This window comes from Camelus bactrianus, chromosome 8 (assembly GCF_048773025.1).
Source record: "Camelus bactrianus isolate YW-2024 breed Bactrian camel chromosome 8, ASM4877302v1, whole genome shotgun sequence".
NCBI lineage: Eukaryota > Metazoa > Chordata > Mammalia > Artiodactyla > Camelidae > Camelus > Camelus bactrianus.
The window spans coordinates 63,343,450-63,366,093 of record NC_133546.1 but is presented as its reverse complement, the minus strand read 5'-3'; the positions used below and the strand labels follow the sequence as shown (position 1 = coordinate 63,366,093).

General features: G+C 38.0%; 1 protein-coding gene and 1 non-coding gene across 3 annotated transcripts in view; both read left to right on the top strand.

Moving 5' to 3' along the window:
• CYB5R4 (cytochrome b5 reductase 4) overlaps positions 1–22,644 on the top strand; it is a 68,367-nt gene that overhangs the window by 1,427 nt on the left and 44,296 nt on the right. For both annotated transcript variants that reach the window (XM_010972867.3, XM_045508611.2), the window contains exons 2-3: positions 2,899–3,052; positions 19,669–19,769. In XM_010972867.3, coding sequence (XP_010971169.1) covers positions 2,899–3,052; positions 19,669–19,769 — 255 coding nt within the window. The remainder of the gene's footprint in view (positions 1–2,898; positions 3,053–19,668; positions 19,770–22,644) is intronic.
• Positions 14,804–14,931, top strand: LOC123613634 (small nucleolar RNA SNORA11). Its single transcript, XR_006721010.1, has one exon. It is a non-coding gene; the product is annotated as a small nucleolar RNA SNORA11 (small nucleolar RNA).

Below are 22,644 nucleotides of genomic sequence, written 5' to 3'. Positions count from 1 at the left end.
ATATGACTCTATGACATTTCATTTGTTGCTCTGTATATTATTCGGCCATCTAATTGTGTGTCCTCTCCTCTTTGGCATTTGACCTGTTTCTCTCGTTAAATTAAGTGCTGGCTGAAATAGTATAGCCTTTCCACAGAAAGAATTTCTGAATAAGAATATGAGAGTTGCTGCCTTTCTCCATTAAAACTACCAACCATGTCCTCAGTATCATTTAAAGGAGTAAACTTAGAGGCAAAGACAAAAGGTCCACAGGTAGTGATGGCAAAGGTGAGTCTTTGAGTCCAAAAAGAGAACAAAATAAGATCATTTTGCAAATCAAGAGAAAATTTAGACTTTTTCCCGCTTGTTACCAAACCAAACTCAGATTCATTTGCCTGACTCACAGTAAAGCCAACCTACTGACAGTGGGTAGTGGGGAAGGAAGGTACCGTGTTTATTGCTGGGCACCAGGCAAGGTGAACAGGCAGTTAATGCTCAAAAGACCTGAACTCCTGATGTTTTTCAGGCAACTCCTGATGTTTTTAAAGGCAACATTAGGGGTGAGGGTCACAGGATGAGTGATCAGCTTATGGACATTCTTCTGATTGGTGGTGAGGTAACATGAGGATATTTTAGAAATCTCAATTATCAGCCTTCTGGTTCCAACCAGTCTGGGGTCTATATGTGCTTGTGGTTTTAGCGGTTTCTATCCCATGAGAGCTCTCATTTCTGTAGAACCCAAGGATATGTATCAAGTTGTTATCTATATCCCTTCAGGAGGGACTAGGAGTCCCACTGCCTTTTCCCACTTCTTTAATCATTAACTGTTTGAATCTGCTCTTTGAAACTTGGGGAAGGCCTAGGAGACTAAAACTTTTTCTACAAACAAGGAACAGGGAGGGTCCTGTGGGGTCCTGCTTATTGCAGAATAAGCTAATCTTAAGCATGTTAGAACTTGTCTTAGGATTGTATGAAATGGTAGAGGGTGAGAAAATAGAACTTAGTTGGGGGAGGTTGTATATCATAATTGTTGGAAGAGTAGACTTTTGAGTTGGCAAAGACCCATTCTTTTTCCACTTCCACCATTTAACCTCTTTGAGTCTCTGTTACTTCGGGAGTAAATGGGAATTATAGTACCCATTTTATAGGATTGAATGAGGTATTTCTCTCAGCACAATCTTGGCATATCGTAAGCACTTACTCAGTGTTATTAGCCCTTACGCTTTTATTCAGACCTCATAGATTGTTGTGTAAAAGAGCCCTTAGCACAGTGCCTGGTGCAGAGTGTGCATTCAAGACTTCATAGCTATTATTATTTCTATGAATGCTAGTAAATATTTATTGAGAATCTACCATATGCTAGAGATGTGGTCTCTGTTGGGGAGGGGGAAGTTTCCACTTTTATTCATCCCTCTTGAATTCTTGTGGCTAGTATAATAATAAAATTGACAAGACTGATTAGCAGGAGAAAAAGAAAATTAATTCGCGTACACAGAGGTCTCATGGAAATGGGACCTAAGAAGTGGCCGAAGCAGGCAGCTTTTATACTTTTTAGACAAACAGTAAATTTGAGAGGAATTGATGGGACAAAGAAATGTAGGCTTGGGTCTTTAATTAGTAAGGAAATCAAGCAAAGTTTGGGTTTGGGTAGTAAATGAGGAAAGAAAGTAACAAGGTTTGTTTATACAGGCTTCTTGGCCCTGAATTTCCTATCTCTGGTGAAAAGGATGTCTTTCTGCTTCCTAGTACAGGGAGGAGACCGTCCAATGGAAGATTATTTCCTGCTTTCAGGGAGACAGGATGGTCAGAGTGTTGCTCTTGCATGGCCTGCCCTGGACCCCAACATCTGTTTTCAAGGAGTTTAGTCCAGTAGGCTTGATAGACTAGTAAAGAGGCAGTTGTAAATGCTGTGAGTACTGTAACAGCCTGTTAAGACCACAAGGAGGCTTCTGGAGGAAGTAATGTCTGTGGAGGTGGGGGACGGGGGAATCTTTGCAGACAGAGGGACAGGATTTTCATAGCAATCAAGGAATCCGTTTCCATTTACCTAAGGCATATGATGGGAAGGGGCAAAAGTTAAAACATGGAGCTAGTGAAGTAAACTCTGACCAGATTATGAAGGGCCTGGTAAACCACTCTAGGGAATTTAGAGACATTATTATAAGGAATATGGGGAACCACTGAAGGAGGGAGGACCCTTGGTTAGATTTGCATTTCCAAAAGATTACTTTTAACTACGCTGCAGTTACGGAATGGTGAAAGTAAAGTGATTTTGGTTTGGGATGGGAGAGATCATGTATGTTCTCACACTTTATTTCATTTATGAAGACCAAGAGACCTAGAGACTTTTATTGATGGTAAGAATGGGATGTGTGGATTGGTAAGAAGGAATGTGAAATTGGAAGGGCACTCAGACCTATTAACTTGGTTATTTTGGAGGCAATTGAATGTCCTTCCTTCCTTCCTTCCTTCCTTTCTTTCTCTCTGTCTCCCTTTCTCTCTGTCTCCCTTTCTCTCTGTCTCCCTTTCTCTCTGTCTCCCTTTCTCTCTCTCTCCCTTTCTTTCTTTCTTTCTTTCTTTCTTTCTTTCTTTCTTTCTTTCTTTCTTTCTTCTCTCTTTCTTCCCTCTTTCTCTCTCTCTCTTTCTTACTTTATTGAGGTATTGTTGATTTACAGCATTGTGTGTGACAGAATTTCTAAGTCCTGCCTCATAGCCCAGGTATTTTATATAGTGTTCCATTTATAATTCTAATGCAACCTCCTAAAGCTGTAAGATTTTATAATTATTGGATTTGAGTTTTCTTATCTTTTTGAGTGGGAATCAGAGTAATGAAGTGGCCTGAAGACCATCAGCAGGAGGGGGAGGGAAAGCAGCTTGTTCGAAGAAGCCACATTGAGTTCTTCCCTTTTCCTTTTTGAGGTCCCTCTGAAGCAGGGCAGAAGTCTCATGGATTGGATTCGACTGACCAAAAGTGGAAAAGACCTAACGGGATTAAAAGGCAGATTAATTGAAGTAACTGAAGAAGAACTTAAAAAACACAATAAAAAAGATGATTGTTGGATATGCATAAGAGGTGGGTAGCATTTATTATGTACTGTAGAACATTTTGTCTGGGCTTTCCAGCTGTAATGCTGTATAACCCCTTGGCCCTGTTACTTGGTGATATGATTTGCAATTAGATAACAAAAATATGCCTTCCAATGAGTAATAAATTCTCTTAATTCTGAATTTGGACAGTATTTCTTCCCTAAGTCACTGTTCACATAGTATCCCCCTAGTGTTTCCCCTTTTGAAAGAAAACAAGTGTTTGCCAGGCTTATTAATACCAAAGTAATAAAATTATTCGATAACACATAGTTTATATGGAATAATGTTCCACCTTTGTGCTGTGTAACAGGATTCAGTAGGGAAAAGTATCTCTGAGAATCTAAAGTCAGAAAGGCCACATTAAAGCCAAATCTTTAGTTCTCGCTTGCAGCAATTTTTATTTCTTAACTCATGTTTCTTAGCAATATTAGTTACCTGATTTTTCTAGTCCACAGCAAATTAGAAGCCCCAAACTAGAAATGGATAGACTGGAAAAAGTGAGCAGAGAAATAGGGAGAAATAGGATGGTGGTTGGGGAAAGTAGATCTCCTGGTGTCCTACAACCTGGCATCTGGGAGGGGAGCAAAAACTATAAGGCACTTGCAGCTGTACCCTGGGCCTCCATAGCGATGTCCTTGAGTCACCCAGACAGGGTTCAGTACCTCCACTGTCCTCTGTTTAAAAAAGAAAGGAAGTGTGTCATCTATGGCTATTATCACAATTGTAACTTTATTATTATATCATTTTGGTTTGTTGTCAGATATCCTGATGACACTGTGACCTGTATGAGGGCAGGGAGGGACCATGTCAGTCACCTCAGTGCCCGACACGTAGAGGTCATCGATAAGTGTTTGTTGAATGAATGCAGCACCTACCATTTTGATGAAACTTGGTTCCTCGAGGAGGTGTGTGGTTGGCACAGCAGACCCAGCGATATGGTGAATGGAAAGAGACCAGTATCACTGTTAGTTTGCCAGGGATGCCCAGACAAAGTACCACAAACAGGGCGGCTTAAACAACTGAAATTTATTCTCTCACAGTTCTGGAGGCCAAAGTTTGAGATTAGGGCGCCTTCTGTGGGCTTGAAGAAGAATCTGTTCCATGCCTCGCGCCTCTCTTCTGGTGGTTTGCTGGCAACCTTTGAAGTTGCTTGGCTTGTAGAAGCATCAGCTTGATCTCTGACTTCACCTTCATATGGCATTTTTCCTGTGTGCTTGTCTGTGTCCAAATTGGCTGTTTTTATAGGGACACCATTCGTATTGGATTAAGGGCCTGCCCTACTTGAACGACCTCATCTAATTACATCCGCATTGACCCTGTATCCACATAAGGTCATGTTCTGAAGTATTGGTGGTTACAACTTCAAAGTATGAAGTTTGGGGGGACACAATTCAATCTATAACAGATACAATCAGAGTGTGAATTTCTTTTTTCAGTGGCAGAGGGTATGGAATCTTCCAGCAGGTGATGATATAGCTTGTTCCAAGACAGAAGAATAGCTGTTCAACTTTTCGAAATTTCTCAGGGAAATACAGCTGTGGATAGTATCAGTAACTTGGAATAAGGATTCTGCCAGGTGCAAAAAGCTCCTTTTGCCATTTTACAGGGTTTTTAATAGCCCCCTTGCCTTCTCTTCATGCTGCATACCTGTCTACCAGGTGCAAGTAACTGGTACAAAATGACCTTCCCACTCTGCCCAGGGGTTTCCTGCTGGACTGGGTGAAGTGGAGGACAGTTTCCCCAGGATGTCTCTCAGCTGGTCCATGTGACAGGCGTGTCTGCGCTGTTTCTGCAGTAGGAAGCCACTTTTCCAGAAAACTCTTTCATGTGAACCCTTCACATCCTAGTGCTATTAGATAAATGAGACATTGCTGTAATACAGTCATACTTTATTTTTCATTTGATGTATTGATGGAGATAAGGGGCTGATTTGCTCTGTTTGAAAAGTAATACACATTGTTCCCAGTTCCATACCTCCCATAAAGATTTGTATCGATGGCCCTCTTCCGGTAAGATTGCTGATTTAAGGATAAATTGTTTTAAAGTTTCTGTTGGAGAATATGTTCTACCCTATTAATAATAAGGCTTTTCCCCTCATTGCAAAGTAAGATGTGTCCCTTTTTTCTCCTTTTGAAAGAGTTTGGTTTTTAATTTTAATAAAGAAACACTTGATTTAGGTTCTGCCCTTAGACCCTCCACTCTGGCAGGAGAGGGTGAATGACTCTTAGACAAGCCTGGCTGTCTACAGGGGACGTAAAGAAAGTGATGTCGTATTTCAGGGTGGGAGACGTGGGTTAGGAAAATCAGAGACACTTCTGTGATAGAGATAAGCTTTGAAGTGGTGGGCAGGACTTCAACAGGCCGTGAGGAGGAAGTGCATGCAAGGGAAGGGACATGCCTCACCAAGGGTCAAGACAGAAAAGTTGGAGATGTTCTGGAGTTTAGGTTACTTGCTGCAGGATTATAAGAAAGAAGGCATGTTCAGGCAGATGGCAGAGGACTTTGAAAGCCAAGCCAAGAAATGTGTTCTTAGTTTTGATGGCAGTGTGAACAATTGGAGGTGTTCGAATGTGGGGACAGGTGATCGGAGAAGGCTTTGGAAAGGTCAGTCTGCGGTGGGTGTACTGGATTGAGATGGGTCTAGAAAAGCTTTTAGCTCTTACGGAAGTGCAGGAGTTAATAGGTGAACCAGGATGTTGACAAAGGCAACAAAGTAGGATGAACGTGAGACAGATTACTGGTAATTTCTAACACAATCCTATGTAAAAGTAGAAGAAAGCACAGGCTACGTGTAATTGTCTTTTTCTTAGCTGTTCTAATTTAAAATACTAATGATATCTTCTTAAAGGGACTGTATGCCAAATTTAGCTTCAAAGGTCGGCGCTAATTAATGTTTGGACCCAAGTTTTAATCAAAGCTGTACCACAAGGAAGTATGGTATCATAGTATAATTTTTTTCTCTTTCTTTAAAATATTGAATTCTTCACTTTCTAACAAATGCCCTGTTTTTAAATTAGTTCAGATTTTGGCTTGATTGAGCCAAGAGTGACACAGTCTCTTTATAAAATACTCATTTTGGTATGGGTTTTTATAGCTAATATTTTGAGGTTTGTTTTTGTTTTTGTTTTTGTTTTTGTTTTTGTTTTTGTTTTTGTTTTTGTTTTTGTTTTTTTTGAGTACAAAGCAGCAGTTCTGTCTGTCTCATGTTAAGCTATGCTGAGTCTGGTCACGTTCCTAAAAATGGTGGTGTAGAAGGAGCACTACCGGCTGGCAGCCGCCTGTAAAACATGGGCACTGGCCTGGAATGATCTCTAAGGCAGGTATATAGAGTTTCTAATTTGTGCACTTAATTCTCACCTTTCTCCGTAAAGTATGTAATTACTGTAATGCAATAGGAGTTGGTTGGAATGTTAAGGGAATTGATGGGAGAGAGATTGCTTTTTCAAAAATTTAGTTGAATGTATCATTAATTCATGCAGTTGTAGTCTTCTCCTTTATTGCTGTTTCTCTACCCTCACCCCCTGCAATAATGAAAGGTGATTTACAAATATGTGAAGCTTTGAACATGACATTTAGGTGTTTGAGTAAACATCTAAATCACTCATCTGTGAGAGCTCTGTTGAGCCTAGATCAGACTTTGTTTTTTCTGTAGTGTGTTTTACAGTAGTGTATAATCAACGTGGGTAGTGATGTATTAAGTCATGAAATCATCTTTTGGCAGCATTTTAATCTTAGGGTGCGGGAAGTGTGGCCTGATACTCAATAACAGTCCATTTGAGTAAATGGTATTTCTAAAAAGTTGATTACAGTCAATATACTGGCCGTTCTGCTGTTAAAAATTTAGTGAATTAAGTTCCCCAAATGGGATTTAACGGATTTCATTTATAGCTTAGAAATGAGCATACTTTGATTTCTCCTAAAGCTGATTGTCATATGCTAGTAAATTGAAGAGGCCTGCTTAAGACCATTGTAAAAGTGACTTTTCATGGGTTTGTATTTTTAATGTTTCATAACTAAAAAATCTTGGCAAATTGATTCCAAGAAATGGTATTTTTCCCATTACAGTTTTCTAGATTTCTAGGTTCATTTAGAGTACACCTTTAAAAAAATTATTCATAGTGTAATTTTTTGTAAGTATACCGATCCTCATTATTCTGTTCTAAATCTGCAAATTTGCCTACTCACTAAAATTAACTTGTAACCCCCAAGTCAGTGCTCATAGTGCTTTCACAGTTGTTAGTGCTGTTCGCTGTGAATTCACTGTTCATGAATCTGCAATGTGTATTGAATAAGACGTCTTTAAACAGAAACACACATTAAACAGGTCATGTTTTGGTTGGTTGACAGAAATGCCACCAGAGGCTGGCTGGAACCTCGCCTTGTGTTTCTCCTTAGAAGCAGTGGATCAATGTTGGCTAATTCAGTGTTCGAAGTCAATTTATGGGACTCAACTGCCCAGAGTAACAAGAATTGACTGTACTTCTCCAGGCTTTTATTTATACTGCAGTAATAATAAAGTAAAGTAAGTTTTACGCTTTTTAGGTTAGAGTCAGACCCACTAAGAATAGAGCTGACTTTTCCAACAGTAAGTTCCTTTCTCCAGGCTTCCTTAGCTCCCTGCTTCAATTGTGTTTTGAGAAACCGCAACTGAGAAACTTTCTATCTGAAAATTTTCTTCTAGGAGCAGGTCTTCAGGTTTGGAACTAATGTTTTAATATGTAACACAAGATGTCATCCAGTAATATAAAGTGCCTCTAAACATTAATGTGTCATTACAGTTAGCTCAGCTGTTCTGTGGATTGTCTGCTTTGTAGACTGTTCTCCGTCTTGACAGTTTGCAGATTTATGAACAACTCTTTTCTCCTATCTCTTGCTTGTTTAGAAAATACAAACCAACATTTTTTACAGATCTTTTCCCCTTTGTTCATCCATTTCTAATCCACCCCATAGGTTCTCAGGTTGCCCAGTGTACATCATTAATGCATGTAATCTAGTCTTTGTTGATTTTATTAGTTCTGTCCTACTGACATCCCAGACGTTTTGCTTTCTTTTACTTTTATCTGTCATTATCTCCTTAATTGTCATTCAGTCTCTTTCTTTTTGACTCTTCCTCTCTCTGTACCTCCCATCCATTCACTAAAAATCCAATAGAGGGAAAAAAAAACTGGTGTTCCTGGGACCTCATCTAACCCTCAAGTGTTTTGTTTGATTGACACAGTGGTTTACAGACTTCAACCAACATTTAGAAAATTTCTTTGTAAGGAAGTTTTTGATTACAAATTCAGTTTTAAAAAAATTTATAGGGCTATTCATGTTTTCTCTCTTTCTTGTGTCAGAAATGACACATTCACTGAAAAACAAAACATAACCTAAGTTAATTTCATCTCTGTTATTGACCATAAAGTTGTTCACCATATTCCCTTATTGTCTCTTTAATGTCTTCATTAAAGTGATATACTTCATAAAGTGATATACCTTCTTTTATTCTTGATATTGATAATTTTTGGTTTCTTTTTTTTTTTGCTTGATCAATCTTACTAGAGGTTTATCAATTTTATTAACTTTTGGTTTTGATTTTCTCTGTTTGCTTGTCTCTTTTCTATTTCATTGATTTCTACTCTTGTTGTTACTGGTGGGGGCTTGACTGAATTTCTTTCCTTTCGCATTGGCATCAGTATCTTTATGGACATAATTTGCAATAACTCTCATTGTAGGCTTAGTTAATGTCTGAATTACCTGGTGACAGCAAACTCAGTGTTGGGATTTTTATCCCAAGTTATGTTTTAGCTATTGCCATTTTCTTTTTGCCAGAGGTTTTTGCTCACTTGAACTTATAATCCAGTCACATAAGTCTCAGTTTTTTAATTAAAATCATGTGTATAGCTCAATATTCTTTATAAGAAGTGTTTTCTATTTTTAAATCTCTTAGCAGGTTGGTGATCTGTCAGATCTGTGCTATGTGCTAAGTGTTTAATTTTCACAACAAACCTGAGGTCGGTATTCTGCTTCATGAATGAGGGCACTGAAGCTTAGAGAATCCTCACTTTCCAAATTAGGAAACTGAAATTGAGAAAGTATAATTACTAGGGACTCATGGATGTAAGTGACAGAAATTTCAGCCTAGCCTGATTTAAGCAGAAAGCAAAGATCAACTGAAAAGTAACAGATAGAGCTGACTTGAGGTGAGGAGTGGTACAGGGGCTCAGGTAGTGTCCCCAGGATCTGCCTTCACACTGTCTTTTAGTTTCCCTTCTGGGATTGCTCCATTGTAGGACTCACTCTTCATAGCAGCAAGATGACCTTGTCAACTCTAACCCCAGTTATTTTCAGGTTCTATTCCTTTTACTTGGTCGCTAAAATAAAAGTCTTGGAATTGGCTCTGATTGGCACAGTTTTAATCATATTCTCATTGCTGGAACAGTAGTTCTATTTAGGGGAAAATGTATACTTAATCACTTAAACCTATGCCGCAGTTTCATCCCGTAGCCTAGAGAGGGACCAGACTGAAAAATCGGGAAAGATGTGCCTCCTTGATGAAAAAGTGATGCTGTTGCTGGAAGAGGAGTGGATCCTGGGTAGGGAAAATGCCTACTGCAGAGAGGAGACCATCTTGCTAAAGCCATAGCTGATGAGAATGGAGCCACTGTTCTAACCTAGGCGACTTGATTCTAAGCTATTATGCTGGGTTTTTTTTTAAGTGAAAGTAGATTTATTCAGGGAGATACATACTCCATAGACAGAGTGCTGCTGTCTCAGGAGGCAAGGGGGTGGCCCCGATATGTGTGGGGGGTTAGTTTTTATCGGCTGGGTAACTGCATATGCTAACAAGAGGGAGGCTTATTCCAGCTATTTGGGGAAGGAGTGGGGATTTCCAGGAATTTGGCCCAGCTTACTTTTTTGCCTTTTATGGTCAGCCTGGGAACTGTCATGGCACCTGTGGGTGTGTCATTTAGCAAGCTGATGTATTCCAGTGAGTGTATAATGAGGCTCAAGGTCTACTGGAAGTCAAATCTTTAGCCATCTTGGGCCAAGTTGGTTCTAACCAGTTTATATCATATCCTCAAGAGCTGTGGCATTCTTGTAATGCTTGTACCCTGCCCCCTTCCCTCCTGTCTCACTCCCTTCAGAGATTTTATTCCCACAATCTTATGGGAGACAGAAGTGCAACAGTCCATCTTCTGCAGCTGCTTCAGGGCTGAGTAGGGGTATTGACCCTGCCTGTCAGGGAGTAAAAACCTCTGGATACCTGATCTAGGGTAAGCTGTTATGCTTAAACTGCACTATAATGCCTCCTGTTTTACCATATCCAACTCCTGGCTTGGCATTTGTGTGTAACTCACTTTGAATACCATATGCAACTTCATTAAGAAATTACGATGAAGTGCCTGTTAACTTGTAGCTCTTCTCTTGTGATAATTAACATGGCTAATTAACAATCATATAGGATATCCTTCTGAGACAGTTTTTATTTTTAGTAACTTAATGAGACATAGCTTTTGCTTTTTTTGTGACTTTGTGTGTAATTGTCATTCATAGAAAACAGAGACTCTATGTTTTTTCTTTTTCTCTGTATTGGTTCACTCATGTAATCAATATTTCTCGGAGTCTACTATGTGTCATTCACTGTACCAGGTTCTGGAGAGTAATATGGAAGTTTAAAACAGAGCTGGCCCCTGCTTTTATGGAATTTACAATCTGGTGGGGAACACAAAGTGTTAATCAAATCTGACAAGCATTGTGAAGGAGAGGTCTGCTGTGCTAAGAGTGAAGATTCCAGAAGATTGAGCAGAGATGGAATCTAAATGGCCCTTAACCAGGCACAGAGGAAGGGGAACTGTTTTACAGGTTCTGGAAAAAGCATGTGTGGAGGCTGGATGGGGTGATTTTATGAGAGAGAGACAGACCAAGTGCACATACGTTATGTGTTCACTGTGAATATAAGGAACTTAAAGTTAGTGATATCTGTATAACTTCTTCTCTCTCTCTTATATTGGAAAGACATAGTCCTTTCATAGGCATCATTCTTTGTAAGGCACACTTTTTTCTAAGACTTGACCCTTCGTGTGCTCTTATCAATCCTCCCCAGCCGCCTCTGTGATCTCGGGTAGTCGCTTATCTTACATAACATCCTCAGTTCTTTCCTTCCTTTCTTCCAACAGTTTCTTCCTTTCACTCTCTTCATCTTATCCTGACCTCTTGGACTTTGCTTCTTCCTCTGGGCTTTCTTCCTCAGCATTTGATGTTAGACCATCTATAACATTTTGGAGATACTTTTTATATTTCTGTCTTTCTCCATATGCTATAAATCTTGCAATGGGTTCTACTTCTTAAGTTCATCATTACATCTTAATCGATCTTTGCACTGGCTTGTTTTGGAAAATAGGAAATAACCCAAAGCGTAAGGACATGTTTAGCCTCCCTCCCCTACCCCCAGGTTACTAATTGCAAGGCAGTGAGTGCTGGTAGCTGTCATTGGTAGACCTAAGGCACAGGCGGACGGAGGGAAATGATCCCATAGAATAAGAAAGAGGTGGGGAAAGGTAGGAAGACTGATCTTTTAGAGATAGAATGCCTTGTTTAATATTGATATAAGTTGTAAATCTAGTTTAAGAATAGTAAATGTGGCTGTTGCTAATGATGTTTGATCATTATTCTTTCCAGGGGAAGTTTGTGGATTTTTTTTTCAGAATACTCAGAGTATAACTGACTACTCAGACTGTTGGTTAATTTTTAATGCTTTTACCGGTCAATTTCCTTTTAGTTAAATGTCACGGCTGTTTTTCCTGATACTAATAATGTCACATAAGTTGACCTTGATAATTATGGCCAGTTGACCTTCTGAAATGCTTAGAAGCCCTTTATCACATTCCGTTTAAATCTTCCTGGGCAAACTGAGGCATTCAGACCAGATGCTTTTAGTTCTTTTGTAAATTGTAGTGACCACTATTGAAGTTGTTTGGAGCAATCTGAAGCTCTGAGTTGTCTTCAGAACAGTTTTTTTTCCTGGTTCTAATTTCACTGAAGTAGTGTTGGTTTCATTTCTACTCCCTTTTTTTTTTTTAAGCTCTTAAAAACTGTGCATCAGACCTTGACAATTTAATAAATGCTTAAGACATTAATTTAATTTTTAGTGGCTTTCTCCAAATGTTTGTCCCTTCATGGTGAGAGTGATGGACCAGAAAGCTAAATGGAAGTTTCATGTGTAGAGGCAGAACTTTTTTTAATGAACTGACTGGGGGCAGTGCCAGGGCACCCTAACCTACTAATGTAAGTCTTTTCTTTTGGTCTAGAATCCTCCAGTCACCTGCAAATAGGTGTTCTGCTGTGGTAGGTGGTAGGAGGTAGATCTTAATATTTTGACATGTAGACTTTTACTTCTCATTTTTAATTCAAGCTCCTCCTCCACTGTGTGCTGTTTCCCTGAGTGTAGTGTCTCTCTGGTTCACTATCTCTACAAAGAAAACCTACACTTCCTGTGGGTTGGGAAGGGGCTTGTTACGTGGTTGTGGGGGGTGGGGAGAGGATTTAAGGGCCATACAGCTTATATTGAATTTGACCCTCCTGCACCCTAACTTTCAGAACTACCTGGAATCTCTGACTACTGTACCTTTTGGGGGATCTGATGCACATATTAGCTTTTTTTTTCAAATAGGTTCCCCTCCAGTTTACACCTAGGCCTTATTTCACATTTCTTCATTCTGCTAAGTATATTACTGCTTATTATTTGGCTTTCAATCTTCCAAAACTTTATTGCTGTCATCTCCTCTTCTGACTTCTGTGTCTCTGTGGTTTTAGCTTACAGTCGTTAGAAAGTTTTCATAAATGTGGGAGACAAATGAATGCTTTTAATCCCAAAGTCCTAAGATACTCTATTATCAGACACCTTGCAAGCCTGCATTCTAATTACTATTCTTAAGTGCCATGGCCACATTTACTTTAAATCATTATAAAATCCATTTATCTTTTATTGACTTACTTTCTGTTTGTCTCCATTGACATTAGCAAGGTAATTGCCTAGTTTTCTAAAATAATATGCAGAGTTCTGCTTTGGTTATAGCTGATCTGGTTATAGCTCTTATTAAACTAACGCTCTGGCAGATATCAACTGTAAACTCAGGACAACGTATTTGAGAAAAAAAAAAAACTATCTAAAAACTTAGTGAGCAACCAAAAGCAGACAGAAACTAGAGAGTAAAGGTTATCTATTTTTAGAAGGAATTGTCACTTCATGAATTGCCATTTCTTTACGGCATTTAACTTGAGGTCATGCCCAAGTTGGTACTGTGAAGGGTGGCTAAAATTCAGGTTGAGACTCCCAGTCTTACTGGCTAGGAGAACTAGATGACAAATTTTAGGGCATTTGTACTAACTGGAAAATGAGGAAGAAAATCTAGAAAAAGAGATATCCAGAGAGGGATATAAACTGTTTAAATCTTGTATACGGACAGACTCTAGGCAGCCTGTTGAACAGATGTTTTAGTTTTCACTCCTCTGAAAGGAAAACAGAGTTTGGAGTGTGAGTCCCGTCATGTTAATTGCCTATTAAAATAGTCAGTACTCTTTAGAGGAATGTAATAGAATCCAGAGTTTCTAAAACATTATTTACAATGGCCAGGATATAATCCAGAGTTTCTAGACATGCTCAAGAGAAAAGGCAGTTATTAAAGACTGACCCTGAGATGATCCAGATGTTGAATTTAGTTCATAAGGATTTTAAAGCATCTATTATAGCAATATTCAAGGAAGTAAAGGAATATAGGTATGTAATGAATGAACAAATACAAAATCTCAGGAAATCACATTGTGTTCGTAATGAACAGGAGACTATAAAACACGGGAATGTGGAACTGAGAAATACAATATTTGGGGAGTTCGAGATTGCAGATACTGACTGGTATATGTAAAATAGATAAACAAGTTTATACTGTATAGCACAGGGAAGTATATTCAATATCTTGTAGTAGCTTATGGTGAAAAAGAATATGAAAATGAATATATGTATAACCATGTATGACAAGCATTGTGCTGTACACCAAAAATTGACACAACATTGTAAACTGACTATAGTTCAATGAAAAAATACAAATAAATAAATAAATAAAAAGAAAGAAAGAAAGAAAGAAAACATTTTACCAAATGGGCTTAATAGCAGATTGGACCTAACAAAAGGAAGCTTAGGGAACTTACAGATAGATTAATAGAAATTATCCAATCTGAAGAACAAAGAGGAAAATTACTGGAATTAAAATGAATGGAGATTCAGGGACCTATAAGGTAAAATTAAAATGTCTAGTGTATGTTTATTTGGAATTTGAGAAGGAGAGAAATGGGAAAATGGAACAGAAAAATACCTGAAGAAATACTGGCCAAAAAATTTTCCAAATTTGGTGAAAGACATAAAATTGTCAATTAAAAAAAATAGCCAGAAGAAAAACACCTGGACACAATAAAAATGTTGAAGAGAAGAAAATCATACCACCAACACTGAATTCTGTATCCTTAAAGACACCTTAAAGATGCAGATGAAATAAAGGCCTTTTTGGATTAACAAAAACTTAAGAATTTTGTATCAGCACGAGTTCACTATAAGGAGTTCTAAAGGAAATTCATCAGGTTAAAGGGTAGTGATACCAGATGCAAGCTCAGGTCTTCAGGAAATAGTAAATATGTAAGGAAAGACATAGGATTACTTTTCTTCCTCCTTTAAAAAATATGTGACTTTTAAAAGCTAAAACTGGGGGTGTGCTCAGCAGGGGGCCTAAAGAGAGAGCTCCTCTGTTCACAACACACCCGACAGGAATCTGGGCTCACTGTGACAAGGGGCCCCAAAGTGGGGGCCTTCCTATGAACACATATGCTACACGTGTCCCCTTGCACCTCCACATGGCTGCTGGGCAGGACCAGTGGGACAGGGATCACTATTGGAAGAAAAGCCACAGTATTTAGTGGGGGAATTTGCCACCTAGAGCCTGTCTGGTCCATGCATGGGCGGGCCAAGAGTGGTCTTACAGACATGAAGGCTTTGAACCTCTTTTCAAGGGAAAAGAGAGATTCCATATGCCATTCTGAGGACAGAAGGTTTTTAGAGCAGTGAATATACTTTGTATGACATTAGAACAATGGCTATCCATGTCATTTTACTTTTGTCCAAACTAAGGTGGACTGTGGATTTTGACTATGATGTGTCAATGTATGTTCATCCTTAGTTAAAAAAAAGAAAAAGTACCACTCTAGTAAATAAAAATAATGACTACACATATGTGTGGAAAGGGGTATATGGGAAATTTCTGTACCTTCCTGTCAATTTTGTTGTAAACCTAAAACTGCTTTAAAAAAAAAAAGTCTTAAAAACAAGGAAACTCAGGGTAGGCATTTTGGGCAAAACTGGTTTCAGTTATATACATATATGTGTGTGTGTGCTGGCTTGTGATGTAAAATGTATTTTTTAGATCAAAAAAGTTTGTAAGCCACTGTAGTTAAGTTACACTGGCAAATAAAAGCAAAAATTAACCTCAAAAAAATTAAAAAATAAAAGCTAAAACGTAACATTGTATTGTGGGGTTACATAAAGTATCAGGAATGGAGAGCAGTAAATAGTTCTTACGTGTGTGAGGTACAACATTAACACAAGTAATGTTGGTTAAACCTAAGGATATATATTATACACCTTAGAATAATCACTTAAAATATAATGCAAAGAGCTACATTAAAAATACAATAGATAAAGTAAAATGAAATTAAAAAAAAATTTGGTTAACCCAAAAGAAGTCAGGGAAAGAGGAACAGAGACACAAATAGAAAACTTGGAGGGCATAACAAAAAAAGAAAACTTGGGGCTGGGAAGGGAGCCTAATAAGATGGTTGCTCAAAATTCAGTCACATCAATAATTAATTCAAGTATAAATGAACCAGTTATTCTAATTGAAAGGAATTTTCTTTGTGTGTTTCTGTGTCAAGGCGCAACTACATGATATCTATGAAAGATACACTTTTAACTATAAAGACACAGGTTGAAAGTAAATGTGTAGAAAAAAGTATACTATCTAAACAGTAAATATAGTAAAGTTAGACTATATTAATATTAGGTAAGATCTATTACCAGACAAAGAATCTTTAGACTAGAGATTTTGTAATGTTGAGGACAGTTCTTTAGGAAGACTGTTTATGCCTGATAACAAAGCTTCAAAATACATGAAGCAAACATTAATAGAATTGAAAGCTAGAATTCAAATCAATAACCATTGTTGCATACTTTATCATCCCCTCTTAGCAGTTAGAAGAACTAAACATTAGAGATAATAAAAATAATATGCAGTTCCTTTACTGAACACAAGATGGCAAAGTAGTCACAGTACTTGCAAAAATGGATCCATGCATTTGAATACAGTGAACTATGCCATGATTTTACTAGGTGAACACACCTTTTTCCTTCACTTATTTTAGAACCAACAAAATGAACAGTGATGATTAGTGAAACAAATAGGAATACCGCAGTGTAGTAGCATAATACATTGCACATACATGGTACATATTAAATAAATTTTTGTTGAATGAATATAATGTTGGGCTTTGGAGTTACATTTGTGTTTGAATTTTAAAACAAATTATTTTAAAATCTAATTAAAAAAAGCACTTTTAGTTATAGCAGTAGTTCTCAAACTTTTTGGTTTTAAGATCCCTTACTCTTAAAAATTATTGAAGACCCCAAAGAACCTTTGTTTATGGTGGTTATGGCTAATAATGTTTACCCTTTAGAAATTAAAATTGAGAAATGGAAATAATTTTTAAAATTAATTTAAAAGTAAAAGTAAATTCACTCTGTGTTATCATAAACAATGATATTTTCATGGAAAATGAAATTTTAACAAAATATGAGAAAGTGACGTTGTTTTACATTTTGGCAAATATCTTTAATATGTGGCTTAATAGATGACAACTATATTCTCATATCACCTTCTGCATTTAATCTTATACACTTGTGGAAAAAAATGAGATTTTTAAAAAGGCAGACAGCATCTTAGTTTTATTATGAAAAGTTTTGGCCTTGGACAACCAAAAGAGTCTTGAGCTCTGCAGGAGCCCCTGGACCACACTGTGAAACTCTCTGACTTTCAAAATAGAACAAAGGGAAAGTGAAAACTTAATAGTGAATGTGTGGCCTGAACCATGAGGATGCAGTTCACTCCTTATTGGTGGGCTCTTAGGTTTCACATACATGGTTACCTAACCTGAAAAATTGTGGCAGCCTCATCTGGGAGATAGATTAATAGATATGAAATAGGTATTTGAATCTTACATTGTCTGTCTCATATAGGACTGGGAGTTGAACATAGTTTAGTGCATGCCGCAGTCCAGTTCTGAGTTCAGTTATCTGAGACACAAGGTGTGATTCAGTTTCTATAGGTGGGAAAAGGTGTTTCCTCTCTGAAGGGGGTTGGAGTAGTGAGTTAAGAAAGAGTTCTCTGGAATTGGAGCCTTCACACATTGCTGCAGAGAATAGAAAACAGTCTGACAGTTCCTTAGAAGGTTAAACATAAAGGTACCATATGACTCTGCAAATTCACTCCAAGGCATATACTTAAAAGAAATAAAAATATTTGTCCACACAAAAACATGTACACAGATGTTCATAGCAGCATTATTTGTAATAGCCAAAAAGTGAAAACCACCTAAATGTCCCTGAACTGATGAATGGATAAACAAAATGCAGCCTCTCCATACATAGAATATTATTCAGTCATAAAGAGGAATGATACATGCAACAACATGGATGAAACTGAAAATACTATACTAAGTGAGAGAAGGCAAATACAAAAGACCATGTATTGTATGAGTCCATTTATGTGAAATGCCCAAAATATGTAAGTCTAAAGAGACGGAAAGTACCTTGCTGGTTGCCTAGGGCTGGGGAGGGTGGGAGGAATGGTACTTGGAGAATGTTTCTGCATGTGGTTAAATTGTAGTATCTGTTATGTGGCCAGTGGCCCCTATATTGGAACTCATAATTCTTCACGATATCAATTATCAAAGCCTCAAAGGGAGTCTCTCCCCTTTAAAGAACTAATGAATGAGTCTCTCTTGTTTGTTTGTTTGTTTCATTTGAATACTTTTTAAGACCAGATAATGAGACCATGGTGACTAGTGTCTCTTTTGGCCTTGGCTGCTAGGAAGATCAGGACTGTACTTAGTTGCTCAATCACAGTAACTAGCTAGGTTAGGTAACTGGTATATTTTCTTTTCTTTTACATGTTTTATTGTGGGTTTTTAAAATTTTTACGTGTAAACTTACACAAACTTAAATATTTTATTTTAAGATGCCTGTAGTCCTTATCAGTAAGCAGCTGGGGTTTAAATTACAGCAGATATAAAAAGTATATGTGAAAAACTAGAGGCAGCATTTGCCAAGAAGGAAAAGAGCTCTTTGTGTGTAAAACGGCAACATCAGTTTCCAGGTTATACCTGAAATGATGTTGACTGTTGAGCTGAGCTTTAAACAAGCAGTGAGCTCCTAGAGGCTGCTACTGTTCGGGCAGATGCTGGATGATGGTCTGTCTGCAGATCCTGTAGACGTGAATCCTGTACTGGATGAGAGAGCAGACTGAAAATTGCCTTTAGTGTCCTCCCAGTCTGAAGACTCTTCATTCTGTGATTAAATTGGCAGTATGAGCTTCTGACAATACAAAGCACTAAGTGGTCATTTTAAAGCGCATAACTTTTGTTCTAAGAACTTATTTGAGAGCTCAGAGTTCCAGACATACAACACAAAAGAGATAATTTAGGGTAAACTTACTAGAACAGGTACCACCGTACATTGCCTAAAGAACTCAGCGTAGCTGTTGATTTGACTTGTGTACTTTCAGTTGCACTGCAGTTCTCTTGGTATGAATTAGCTATAAAATGTACCCCTGAATGTTGCTAGGGCATTTAAAAAATGATGTACATCAACATTAGAGTGTGTGTGTGTGTGTGTGTGTGTGTGTATTGCAGTTCTCTGTAAGTCTTTTGCATATCTGCACATCTTGCAAGCAGAGTCACTGACTGTCTTTGCTCCAGGCAGTCTTTTCAGGGATGTTTGCATAGTGAACAACCTTAGATGGTAGAGCTAGTGTCTCCCTCTAGAGCAAAGGACAGGCTTCCTTACTGTTCGATACAATAAAGATAATGTCTCCTGCCAGAACAAAGGGCAGGTATATTTACTGCCTATTATAAAGGATCCGAGTTTCCTAAGTTCAAGATGCCTTTTCCATCACACAGCACATTGAGCGTGCGGGTATTATCAGGACCTCTTCACATGGCTCTGTGGGAACTGGGATTCAGGGAACTCGTGCAGAGGCTGCTGTTTTAGTTACTGCTGTTGATGTAAGAAGCTATCCTTTGGGTCTAATCTAGGAGTCCCATGTTTTCTGTCAGGACCCATGAAACTGGCAGGCTAACTTGTTAGCTTGTAAGTATGGTAAAATCTCAGACCTTTTATATTCTTAAAACTTTAAATAATTGTTTGTTAAATGGAATGTTTTTGGATAGATTTATTGAAACATATTTCTAATTTGTACAGTTTTTAAGAAGTTCATTTAGGGTATTATTTCTCCTTATTTGATGTAGGGTTTGTTTATAATGTCAGCCCGTATATGGAGTATCATCCTGGTGGCGAAGATGAACTTATGAGAGCAGCAGGATCCGATGGCACTGACCTTTTTGATCAGGTAAGTTGCTGAAAGTAATCATTCTGTCACAGTGGGAGAGTACCCTTAGGTTTAGTAGTGTGATGGTGGTAGAAGGAAAAAAAAATAGTTAACATAAATTTCAGGTATGTTGGCTTGAATCTTGAAGTGTGGGTAGATGCTCATAAGTAACAACTGTTTATTTAATTTTCCTTTGAATTACTTTACTAACATTTTAGAGATGGTTTAAAATCTGTATCTGGGAGTCTATTCTTAGTGCTTGCTGCCTCTGCTGGACCGTTTACTCAGTTTTGATCAGTTTTGATAATGGTGATGACTGCCTTAAGGGAGGTAGTGACGGTTAGAGGGAACAACAGGTCACTTAGCTTCTTGGCTCTTAGTCTTTTCTCTTTTGGGGATTGTTGCATAATCAGCCTGTCTTGCTTATACTGAATCCGCGTGTTATGTAGAAAGATCATGAACAAACAGAAAACGAATTTTTTCCTAGAGTGATAGCAGAGGTTCTGTATGTATGTGTCAAAAGATACCTAAATTAGTTACTTTCCCCCTTATATTTATTAAAAACAATTATTAGCTCTTATACTATTTTAAAGTTATGTAGAATACGTTAATTACTATCAATTGGCTGAACTATTATTTTGAAACAACTATCTTGAGATGAATAGAAATTTGCCTCTGTCTCACATATGCTTTATCTTCTATCTTTGTTTTAGTGATGGTTAACCATGTTCTAGTACTGGATTTTTACCATTTAAGATACCTGAATCAGGTTAGGTTACTTTTGAGTTGTCTTCTGAATAATGAAGTTTGATTTCTGTTCCTTTTATCTTCTCATCCATTTTATGATTTATTTTTTGACCAGCTACCAGAAATATAATTTGTTTTTTATTTAAATGTACTTACATGCATCTAATTAAATAGCAGAATCCCATTTGCTATTAATGTTCTTCCTGAGTTGGAGAAAAGTCATTTTTGCCCATTGGTGATGATTGGGTTCTCCTTGGGGGTTCTTATTGCTGATTTGAAGTAAACTCCAATTATCATTTGGGGTTTGTTATTGGCTAGCAATGTGAGCCAAATAGAAAAGTTTGGGAACATTTGCCAGAAAACTTGTCTGCTATACTTTTTTGTCTGTGCTGTAACCTTGTGATGCTGCATGTACTCTTCAAGTACATTCTACGAGAAGAGTTTCCAGTAACATCTAGTCCTATTTATATATCTCAGTGTTGTGTGGTTATATGGACCTTATTTAGGAAAGCTTGTTTTGGGGAAGTCACAAGAACTGCTATTTTTGTTATGATCTTTAGCAGTCTCAGCAGTACTTTTGTCTGCTAAAAAAAAACCACACAACCGAAAAGATGAGAATTATGTTTTATTTGGGACATTCCTGAGGCCTATAGCTAGAAACAACCTCTCAGATATCTTTGAGGAACCGTTCCAAAGAGAAAAGGGAGAAGCCAGGATATACAGGAATTTTTTGCTGGAAAACAAAACAAAACAAAATGTGAATATCAAAAAAAGGTAACTACTGATCACAAAAAACACATCTCATGTTAATGATTTTAGTGCTTTCCTGTGTATGGGAAGATGCAAGAGTCTGGGCCTATTGAAATGACTTCTTTGATATGCACGTAGCCTATCTAGGACCAGTATTCTGTTTTTCCTTAGGGCACCCCAGAGGGAATGGCCCCAATGGCTTTATGGCTGCGACATCCTTTGTTTACTGAAATGGCAGGCTGCATTCTTTGTCCACGCTTTAGTTACCAGATTGCTACATTCCCCTTGGCTTTAATAAGACCAGTGATGTTTATTAATGACTTTTACTCACTGCAGAAGTGAACAACTTTATAGTCTAGAAACTGTGGTAAAGCTTCTTTTATTTTTAAATATTTGAGAATCAATTCGTGTCTAGTGTTTGATGTACAAAGAATATTAAGTAATCTCTTGATTGTCAGATTTCTGTCTCTAGTTTTGATCTCACTTTGACTTCTTATTTTGCATTTCCAAATGCCTAGTGGGCAATTTGATAACTTGTTGGCACTTGACCTCAGTGTGCCCTCAAATAATATCAACTCATCCTCTTCTTCCCTTCTTGTCCCCTAGTCTGTTTCCTGTTTTGGGGGACTTGAAAGCACTTGAATAATCTTTGCCTTCTCTCATTCTGTTACCAAATTGGTCGTCCAAACGCACACCAGGATCCTAGCCTGGGCCCAGACCCCTTTCTTGGCTGGGGAGGTTCTTTTTCTGCTCAGATTTGCTCAGCCAGCAGAAACCCATGCTGAGAGCATAGCACAAACTTTATTCAATGGCCAGAGAATGGGGAAGTGGGAACTTAGTTTGCAAATTAAATTCTCAACTTAACTTCGACTAAGACACCATATATATATAGGAAGGTCAAGAAAAAAAGGAGGGAATTGAGTAAAGAGAGGAAGGAATATTCATGACTTATCCAAGAACAGGGGTGTGATTTGGACCCGGAACTGAGGCAACACTCCTTTTCAGTCCTTTTCTGGTTGTCATGGCAGTTGTCAACTGTTGTGTCGCTGGTGGGTGTGTCATTTAGCATGCTAATATATTAGAATGAGCTTATAATGAAGCTCAAGGTCCACTGGAGGTAAGGTCTTCCACTAGTCCAACTAACTAGGACTAGTTAGTTGTAACCAGCTCTTGTTTTTCTCTTTGTTGCTTCCTCCTTTTGTAATTGGGCCTGAAACTCAGATAAGGGCAATTAGTTTCCACATGAGGGAGGGGCAGTGGTATGATTCTGGGGCAGCAGCCTTGGTAACAGATGTGCTTCAATATCCAATGACTGGTGAAATTCCATGGTGCTATCTTTAAACATTGCTCCCTTTTCTCTCCTCCCACTACCTTAAGTCATCATCACCCTCTCTAACCC